Raw genomic sequence first — 10,915 nt, 5'->3', positions numbered from 1 at the left:
ACCTTGAGCCAGCAGCCAGCTCGGGAGGGCCTGGGCCTGGTCTCATTTATTCCTCTCCTCCAAGCCAACTCTCCATTCCCCTCCAGTGGAGAGGCGCAGAGCCATGTGCAAATCGTAGCGAAGATAAAGCAAAGGAAGCGAAGTGTGCCTTTGACATCCTGCCTCTCCCTTTGTGCATTAATCTAGCTGCTCAATCTCCTTTCCTCACCCACTCCACACTTGCACACTGCCTAGACAGAGGGTGAACGAGGAGGATGGTTTTTGTTTTTCAAACGTCTTTTAAGATAATATATCATGGGTCATTCTTAATTTACCTGCCCAGAGAAACAATATATTGGAACAGCAATTAATTTTTTTTAATAAACATGGTGCGGCAAAGCTGTGCGTTTCCCCGTGATAAACAGGAGGACTGCAAACAGCATGACATTAGTACAGAGACAAAACGAGGACATAGGACACAGAGGTTACCTCCTCCTCCTTAGTAGTCTGGAACCACAGGTGGGCTACAGGCCCTCCATGTCCCCGCCCCTAAAACACTTGTCTTGTCTCCAAAGAGACAATGCTATTCCATCACTTAGGTTTCCCCCAGCTCTGCGCCTGGTGATTGCTCAGCTAAAGGCAGGAAAGAGGCGAAGGGAAGAGTGAGAAAGGGAAAGGAGAGGGGAGGGAGAAAGAGAGAGGGCAGGGGAGTGTGAGGTTTACTTCACCTCATTCTCCTTCCGGGCTAATTTCTCTCCCCATAAAAACAGTAAAGAATTAGGAGAATTAGGACCAGATCTGTCAAGAAAGGTTTAAGAAGCAATGGGAGGCAACCTCCTTGTTTACCAGAGAATAACATGAGTGTTGGTGCCAAAAGCCTGGTTCTGACCCTTCATTAGCTTTGTGACTTTGATCTCATTTAAAACAGGGTGAAGGCACTATACCGGCCATTTGCCTAGCATGCCTCGCTCCTGTCCTTTGGGGAACTCACTACAGCTTTGGCTTCCATGGCTTTGGCGAAGATGCCCAATCAAAGGGGGGGATGGGGGTGGTGGAGGCCTGGTCAATTAAGATACCTCACCCTCTGGCCACATTAATCCAGAAATAGACCAAGATTCAAGAAAGGTCGATTGAAGTGCTTCATTCTTTTTCGGTAACACGGAGGGAGAAGGGTTGCTCACAGGGGTGAAGTACCCCTGGAGCTGGCCATGTAGAGTTTTCTCACACCCAGAGAACACCTGTCCACAAAGGAAGGGAGGAGGCCCAGGTCTTGCAGGAATGAGAGCAAGATTCCTGAAAACAATTTCTGGCGCCAACCAACTTCTGTCCTTCACAATGGCCCTGCCTTTTCGGGGCTTAATCGAGTATAAATTGTGCTGCTGTGCCTACGATGACCAAGCGCTTTAATTATTAGCCATATCTGCTTAGCAAAGCGATTGCATAGTATAATGATAATGTAAAGCAAAACCAACCAAATCCACTGCTGTGAAGTCGATTCTAACTCATAAAACCCTATAGGACAGAACAGAACTGCCTCATGGGTTTTTCAAGGCTATACTCGTTACAGAAACACCTTATATCTTTCTCCCACAGAGCAGCTGGTGGGTTTAAACTACTGACCTTACAGTTAGCCATCAAGCACTTAAACTACTGTGCCACCTGGGCTCCCAATATAAGTGAAGTACCTGGCAATTGCACATACTTAATAATTAGGTTATTACTGATGTTGTTATTCTAGTAATCAGAAAACACCACCAAGGAGTGAAAAGAAAGTACTGCTCGATACTAAACCATCAGGCTGGGAAGTCTAGAATGGTGTTCCTGGCTGGAGGTAGCAGTTTGAAGACAAATACACGGAGAGAGGGCCCTCAGGTCAGGAGAGAACCCACAGGGCTCACAGCCACCATCAGCCTCAAATGGGTCAGCAGCAGAAGAACTGAACAGTTGCTTTTCCTGCACTAAAAGAGATTCACAATAGAGCACCACGGACCTCTCCAAGGGAACTTCTTTTCAGAAGTTCACAGATCTCAAAATGTACAACTCTTAAACATTCACAACTCACAACCAACGGCAACGTTTTAAGGTTGCAGATGACAACTTTTAAAAGGGTTATAATTATTGCTCTAGCCACTGTTTCGTAAGGAATGACATAAGTTGATTCATTAAACATGTGTTACAGTTTAAGGAAAGTATCCTTCAACATATAAAACAGATGCCTTTCTTAACATTTTTACATAATTTATAATATCACTATGGAATGGAGGGAGGAATCACAAAATTAGATATCTACCTTCCTCTAACTACCTAACACACACACACACACACACACACACACAACTAGCTGAGTTGAAACTTTTTGGAGAAAATAAGAACTTAATTCCGTGGCACTCTGAACATTGCATATTGAAGCAGCTAATATTATATGTGCAAATGGTTAGCACATTCTGCTGTTATCCAAAAAGATTAGGGGTTGGAGTCCACCCAGTGGCAAAGCCTGGTGATCCACTGCTGGACAATCAGCTACTCAAAACCCTAAGGAGAATCATTGTCCTCTGACACCCAGGGCTGACATGTGTCAGAACTGACTCTGCAGCAACTGATTTTGGTACGTAAACAGACAGCTACTCCCCATCTGTCAGCGGGCGGTACTGTGGAGGCTTACACTTGGCTATGAAGCAGGCAGCTATGCCACCTGGATTTCAAATACCAAAAGGGTCACAGACAGGTTTCAGCAGACCTCCCAGGAGTGAAACAGATGAAATAGAAAGGCCAGGAAATTTACTTCCAAACATTAGCCAATGAAAATCATCTGCATTATTGCCTGACACAATAGCAAAAGGGGGCCAGAGTGGCGCAGTGGTTAAGTACTCAGCAACTAACCTATAGTTGAATGTTCAAACCCACCAGTCAGCTGTTGCAGAGAGGAATGACGTGGCAGTCTGCTTCGGTAAAGATTTACAGGTTGGAAACCCTGTGGGGCAGCTCTCATCTGTACTATAGGGTTACTATGAGTCTCTACCAACTCACTTTCACCAGGTTTATTACACAGGGGTAGAAGGCACTCAAAATGCACAGGGGCCACAACCAGCGACCTTGAAGATAGTATGGGCCCTAACATGGTTCAGTCTGGGACACAATGAGCTGGAGCCCACTGGACAGCAACTCCCACCCCCAGGACACCCCACTGTGCGGGCGGGCGGGCACAAGTCATGCCAACTTGAAATGGGCCCCACTAGCTGACCGGACACAGTTCAGCCTCTACATCAGACCAAGTTCATTAATTTCCCCAAGACACGGGGTGGGAGGGGTGCATTTAAAAGTCCTTTACTGTAACTAAAATCTCATATCGGGTACCACCTCATCTTAGCACACATACTGAGTTATTCTGTCTTCCATTCTGCAACATGTATGTTGAAAAGAGCACCTAATTTCTATACAAGTTTGGAAACCACAGCACTAAGAGTTGAAGAATCAAAAATAGTATAAGCCAAAGCAGATGAATGAGCTATAAAACTAGTTACAGAGAGAGAACATATAGAAATTACAATTAAATAGGAAATTTTAATATTGAGGACAAAGGTACTCAAATTCTACCGGCGATCTGTGAAGGAAGTGAGCTCGTTAGTGAAATGAGATGCAGTAGTGAGGAAAAAGGAGAATCAAACAAAGGTATACGCAGGCCTTTGAGGGGAAGAGCATTTAGAAAGAGCTAGGTAAGGAGAGGGAGGCAGCCAGCCAGCCAGGCCCAGTTACGAGCTGTGCTACAGTGGTGCTTTGGCAGATCTCTGAATTTTATCTGGCAAATTCAGGGGGTCTAGATAAAGAGATGGCACATGAGACTTTTAAAAGCCAGGTAACACAAATTCCTTCGTATACTAGATACTCATTAATAAGACTTCTTTTGAATGCTCAAAACTACATGAAAATCAGGTCCTTGTCAAGAACTAAAACTAAAACTACAATCTATAACACTTGGCTACAAAAATAACACACAGCGGTTTTTCTGTGCACGGTTCTGGAAGCCATGGCTCTATTTATTTCTTTAGATATTTCTCAATGGTATTTAGACATTTGTCAAATTAAGACTTCTGCTGCTTTAGTCCCCTAAATTTTTTTATAAAATTGCTTTTGGCACATGCCATTTGCATACATTATGGGATATTATAAGAAAATATCATACACGGATTATTATAGATGCTAAAGGAATGCTACTTATCGTCTGTTCATCCCTCTTCAGGTACATCACATTTCTGTAATGTGATGGGCACTGTAATTCCGTAACTAAGCCTAACTATATTATCCCTCTTTGGCTTGGACACAAACGTTGCTCAGGGCAACATACTATCTATATCCTCACTCTAACAAATGCATGGACTATATAATTTGCACCTCCAGGAGGAAATGTTACATCAGACTATTATTCTATCTCTAATTTTCTTTCATGTGATTCCCTTACCTGGGCGGGCTTTATTTATTTATATACATACATACATACATACATACATATATATATTTATATTTCCTCAAATCCTTTGTGGAAAAAGGTTGGGTATAAATAAATGGCACAAAATTCACAATTAGCAGAAATGAGGGGATGCTAAAGCTATGCTATATTCTACTCTTAAGAAACCAAAGCAGACCCACAAACAACATTTGTAAAAAGGTTTTGAGTGTGTTGTATGTCCAGCATACTTTCATGAAACATACAATTATGACAATCTACTATAACTTTAACACCTATAGCTGAAACTCAGAATAATAGACTATTAATAAAATATTTGAATGTTTCAAGTTTTTTCTCCAAAACCGGAAGTAGGCTAAGACATTCTTTTAGATAAAATTTCTCTTTTTTTGGATAAAATTTCTTAATAACATTATTTTTCTAGTTAACTCCTTAAAATCTAATTAGACATGGCATCTCAATATCTTACCATTAATTACCCATGTCAGAAAAATCATTGGAGACATTCTCTACAGTTCTATTTGGACCACTCCCTAAACTCAGGGGGCTCCCTAAACTCAGTTTCAACCACTTCTATGAGAAATGAGTCCAAAATGAGTCCAACTCACTTCTATGAGAAATGAGTCCAAAAGCCCTATTCTGTCATCTCAAATGGAATGCTTTGTCATGACCTCTATTTAAAAACTTCATTGCCCTCCTCTTCTTCCCTTTCCCCAGACCTCATTTCAGACCCTGCAGCAGCATCTGTCCAAGTCTAAGCCTTCAGCCATTTCTGTGCCGTCCTTCTCTTCTCTGTTCAGATTCCCTCTCACCAGGCTGACCACTTCTGTGAAGTGTCTTTCTGGTTAGCCTCTGCTTCATTTGCACTTTTATTTCCGGTTTGGGCCCTAATCATGAGTACCTCTCCCATTCTGACAGCTTCCAAGCTGACCTCTCTTCAGCTGGAATACAGTATTCCACTGTCTTGGCATTGTTTCTCTTCAGTCACTTCTCTTGACAATGCAGCAGCTTCCTATAACCTGTTACATCGAAATGACATCCCTCAATCTAAACTTCTAAGGACAACCCAGAATCTGGCCCCCGACTAATCATCACACATTTCCCATAACTATTCCAAATTCACCACCCCCAACACCAGGCCAAACAGTTTAATGAAGCTATCATGCTCAGTCACATTCTTGGTTTATTACTCTCCTCCTCCCCGCCTATGTATGTCAGATCTCTAACAGGATGGGCACGTGAATCATATAACTAATCCTATTATCCCCCCTCACTTGCCTGCCTTGGCCAAACTGTAATACATTTTCAGGACATGGTCTATCTCATCCATCTCATCTTAAAAATAAAGCCCCTATTTTTTTTCTACATTTAATGTACCTTTGTAACTAACTAGCACACCTACAGGCGTGGGGATTGCTGTTTGCAGAAAAACCCCACAGAAAGCACACATTGTGTCAAAGCACAGCATTCCATCCCATATGGACCTTGTTCTTATCAGAGTCCCTACTGCATGCACAATCAGTATCAAATGGCTCCGATGTATATTGTTCTGTGTCATGGGTATGTTCTCCAAGAGGGTCTCATCTAGTTCCATGGCTTTACTGCAAACTCTAAGCTGACTCCAAAATCTAAATCTCCGTACTTATTCTCGCTACTAAACTTCAGACGCTCACACCCACTTCCCTATCTGACGGGGCTTCCTGGATGTCTATCTATCAGGCATCTCAGGAACAGAACTCAAGTCTTTCACCACTGAACCATACCTCCAACTTGACTCACTTCAGCCTACCAGCCATCCAGTTCCTCGGACTAAAAATCTACAGGTGATTCCTGATTCTTCTCTTTCCCTCATATCCCGCATCAGTCTATTAAGAAGATTTGATGGTGCTATGCTCCAAACTAGTTGCCACCGAGTTACTTCTGCCTCCTGGCGGCCTAGTGAGTAGCAGCGTGGAGCTGCGCTCCATAGGGAGTTCAAAGCTGTGGCTTTCACAAGCAGACTGCTTGGCCTTTGCTCCGAGGGGCCCAATGTTGGTGGGCTCAAGCCATCAACCCTTCAGTTAGTAGTTAAGCATTCAACTATACATAGAGTCCAAAGCTAACCACTTCTTAGCAGGATCACCCTAGTTCAAGTTACAAATATCACTTCTACCTGAATGACTCTAGGATTCCTCAGATGATCTGCTTCCACTCCTCTCTCAGAGCAGCCAGGGCAGTCAGCTCAATGTTAAAAGCAGACCACATACCTCTCTAGACTATAGACTCAACCCAAACTCCCTATCACAGCCTATAAGGCCTGAGTAATCTGCCCCATTTCCTACCTTTCCAAAGTCACATTCCAACCTGTATTTTATATTACTTGTCCATAATGATCCACATCACTGGACTTCCTTTCATCCCTTGACTGAAGGGCTCCTGGACCTTGTTCTTCATCCAAAGCATCCTTCATATGACCTCCTTTTCTCATTTTCTAGGTCTCTGCTAGGAGCCCTGGTAGCTTAGAGATTGCACATTGGGCTGCTAATCACAAGGTCAGGAGTTTGAAACCATTAGCAACTTCACTGGAAAAAGATGAGGCTTTCTAGTCCCATAAAGAGGTACAGTCTTAGAAACCCACCGAGGCAGTTCTACCCTGTCCTATCGGGTTGCTATGAGTTGGAATCGACTGAATGGCAGTGAGAGATCTGTTTATGTCACCCTCTCAAAAAGGTCCTTTACCACCATAGATAAAATCACAATCTGCCTATGAAGTTTTATTTTCATAGGCAGTAATTAGGGATAAGCACTCTCCCTTCTTTAAGAGAGGGTATCATGCAAGACTTTTTACAGTTCCCATTAAAGTTTGTTTACTAAAGTCGTAGGCATGTGAGAACTCCAATAAATGCCTACAGGTCTTCTTATAAGAATAAAATAACTATGATCTGCAAATTATAAAATTTCTAAAGCCAGAAATAAATGCGGAGAATTGCAAGATGGGTGATGACATTATGACTATTATTTAGTATATGTTCAGACTTACATGACTCTTGAACAAGTTTTTCTAAATAACTGCTAATTTCTATTACAAACAACTTAAACATTGTTAAAATGACAATCATCAGAGAAGCAATTTGAATGGAACAAATTGAAGTCTTACTTAATGTTATAACGTCCAGTTTTCAGTGTACATCTATCAGGAAGGTGAGCAAGCTTCCTTGAGAGCATTTTGAAATATTTTCTGCACTCTTGCACTCCTGTGCTTTGCTCATGGTCGGTAGAAGCAGAAAGGGGCAGCCCATCTCTGACACGAAGGACTGAGGCAGATAAAATCATAGACATTTCAACTGATAGTGAAGACCTAAAAAACATGCATAATTTGGGTTAGATGAAAATGTTTAAAGCCCAAAAAAAGTTCAACTCACTAGCTATCAAAATAACCAAAACCAAATTCACTGACATCAAGGACAGGGTAGAACTGCCCCACAGGAGTAGAAAGCCCCGAGGAGCAGCAGGTGGTTTCAAACACTGATCTTGCAGTTAGAAACCCAATGCAAAACCACTACGCCGCCAGAGCTCCCTAAGCCATCGGAGAAATACTAATCAAAGTAACAGCATACTAAGCACATAACAAATCAGCTTTTTAAAATAAATAATTGCTTCTTTCTAGTATTCTCACAAGTAAGAGGTGGATGTAGAAGTAGCATAAACACCATTCTTAAAACAATTTGGCCAATACTCAAGTTTAAATATATTTATCTCCTCTGCTCCCATAAATTTAAATATACAATCCTACCCTGAGGAGCACAACCATAATCTATAAATTTTAACTATTAACAGTATCTATCTCACAGAGTTAAAAATTAAATGCAAACCACTTGACATACTGCCTTGCAGTATGCTATAGTTAAGTTCTTGCTATCTGGTCACATCAGGAGACTTGACATAGTGGGCTATGTGTTGGGCTGCTAACCAACCACAAGGTCAGCAGTTCTAACCCACCAGCTGCTCCATAGGAGAAAGAGGAGGCTTTCTGTTCCCATCTGATGAAAAGCCTCAGAAACCCACAAGGGTAGTTCTACTCTGTCCTATTGAGTCACTATGAGTCTGAGCCAACTCAACAGCAGTGAGTGATACAGTCACGTTAAGTTGGAACTGACTCAGCAGTGGGGTTTATTATCTGTATTTCTTGGTTGCCTTCTATGGACCAGGGCACTTTATATACAATACCTCATTTACACCCTCCAAAAATGAGGTGGGAAATTAAGCCCAGAGGTTGAGTAACTTGATCAACCCCTAAATGATTAAAACAGTAACTGTGTAGATATTCAAGTTAATTTAGGGTATGGTCCCAGGTGTCCCTTCAAATACAGAAAACCCAACTTCACATTCCAGATATTGCAGGTAGTTTGAGGTGCGGCTTAGTCCCTTGCAATCTTAACACCGGAGTGAGTTAGAATTTGATGCGGGGAGTTGGTTGCTTACGTTCTAACCAGCCAGTTCCACCTGTTTGCTAGGACCGGAATGCACCGTCCTCTGCCTGGCTGGCACTTAGCCCTGGGTTGGACTTTGCTTGAGTGAGTAAGCATAGGAGGGGCTGGTTCTCCAGATCTACACACACATACACAGCAACACACAACTCCGTCCCAAATGGACGATCCAGGAAGCTGGGGCGCAGGAGGAAAGTTCAAAACTGTTATATCACGTGTCAGCCACTCAGGCCACCTCTGGCTCGGCCTCCTCTCTCAGTCCCCCAACCTCCAGGTTGCCGGGAGCCAAGCGGTCAATCATCTCTGGGCTCTATGTTCATTCAAATCCCACCCTACCTCAAGCAATTGGACATGCCTCCTCACGCACTCTCGGGCCACCTTCCCAGCCAGGTGGGATGCCGGTACTTCTGACATCTGCGAGCCCGAGAAATCCCCACCCTGCCTGGCACCCCTGCCCAACCAGGGGCAGGCCCCCCGAGGAGCAACTGCAGCCCTCGCGGCTCGACGGCTCCTCCTGCAGAAGGGGATGGATGGATCCCCGCAGGCCCGCCCCTCCAGGGCCCCGCCGCTCCAACGACACCCGGCTCCCGCCGCCACGGCTCGGGCTCAGTTCCTGGCGGGAACCAGAACTTAGGGCTCAGCCCCTGGCCGGAGGTAGAGAGAGCCTGGGTAGTGGCCCGCTCCGGGTCCTAGGGACCCTGAGAAGACAGGAAAGAGGACTCGGAGGGGTCGGGCCATACCTGTCAAGCAAGAACCCGCCGCGCCAAGTGACGCGTCCCGCGGTGCATTGTGGGCCCGGGCGTGGCCTTTCGCTGGTGGGCGGCCCCGCGTCCAACGTGGTTCGCGTCCTACGGAATCAAGCCCCGCCCCTGCTTCCTCCGCTCCCCGCAGGCCAATCAGGTTCTGGGGGAGGAACACCGTGCCCCGCCCTCGCCCGGGGCCCGCGTTAGCCCCGCCCTCTTCAAGGGAGATTGGCAGCTTCTTGCGCACCTGTATCGAGCGTGCGCCTAGTCCTCCGCTAAGAGCTGGGGCTTCCAAAAGAAATAAGGCTAGATTCCCCCCTCTGCCAGTTCGCCTCTCGCACTCAGTCCAGCCGCCGTGAAGCTAGGGACGCGGGGCCCGGGGGTGGGGGTGGGGGTGGCGGGAAGCCCCCTGTGAGTGAGCGAGGAAAGTGCCTGCAAGAAGGGCCCGGGCGCTACAGTGCCACAGGCTTCCCCACTTTGACATCAGCCACGTGTCAGTATTTTCCTTTCGAGATCGGTTTACAGGAGTGAACAAAACACGAGGCAATCGACGGTATGGTAGGAGCAGCAAGCATTAAAATACAAATCAATACACAATTTGACATTGTGATTCGTACTATGAAGAACATGAGTGAAAGTAACGAACTGTTAGCGAAGCGCTCAGTGAAATTCCTTTTAGATTCCAGCATAAGAAAGGGCAGTAAAGAATGCCCGGGCATGTGGGAGACATGGGGCGCTAATCACAACGAGTACAAGAAAGAAGAAAACGCTCTAAAATGGATTGCGCTAATGACTGTCCAGCGCTTCTTGACATAATTGAACTATTGGACCGTGTGATATGTGGATTATGTTCCAATACAGCTGTTTATTTAAAAAGAGAGTGTCCAGGCAAAGGGAACTTTGTGTGTGTGGTTATTGGAGCATGAGAGAACATGTGTTCTAGAGACTGAAGGGAAGCCCGGTGACTGCAGGGCAGAGGGCAAGAAGAAGCTACGGCTGAGATGAGTGGGGTCAGATCGATCGGGTCCTTTTGGCCACATTATAGATTTCAGACTATATTTTGGAATATATTTTAAGGACAAAGGGCGGCTTATAGAGAGTGTTCACTAAGATAATATTTACATACTTAAAAGCTCCCTCAGAGTACTTGGCGGGGAATAGATTGGAAGAGGGCAAAAAGGGTTTTGCTGGGAGGCAGCTTGGAGGGAGGTGCATTAGTCAAGGGCAGAGATGATGGCGCCTCGTGAACTAGTGTAACAGCAGAG

At 44.8% G+C, this 10,915-nt stretch overlaps 1 protein-coding gene across 2 annotated transcripts in view; it reads right to left on the bottom strand.

The window, feature by feature from the left end:
* Window positions 1-9,663, bottom strand: part of SEC22A (SEC22 homolog A, vesicle trafficking protein) — a 59,331-nt gene extending 49,668 nt beyond the window's left edge. The window contains exons 1-2 of one of the 2 annotated variants that reach the window (XM_004712233.2): window positions 9,648-9,663; window positions 7,578-7,778 (exon numbers count right to left, since the gene is read on the bottom strand). In XM_004712233.2, coding sequence (XP_004712290.1) covers window positions 7,578-7,759 — 182 coding nt within the window. In that variant the 5' untranslated portion in view covers window positions 7,760-7,778; window positions 9,648-9,663. Of the gene's footprint in view, window positions 1-7,577; window positions 7,779-9,243; window positions 9,260-9,647 lie in introns of those variants that run through there. The other variant, XM_045287567.1, reaches the window with a different exon arrangement.
* Between the last annotated feature and the right edge of the window lie 1,252 nt (window positions 9,664-10,915).

This window comes from Echinops telfairi, unplaced genomic scaffold, assembly GCF_000313985.2.
Source record: "Echinops telfairi isolate 266 unplaced genomic scaffold, ASM31398v2 ScPeMD7_17;HRSCAF=63, whole genome shotgun sequence".
NCBI lineage: Eukaryota > Metazoa > Chordata > Mammalia > Afrosoricida > Tenrecidae > Echinops > Echinops telfairi.
This window is presented reverse-complemented; position numbering and strand designations above follow the sequence as displayed.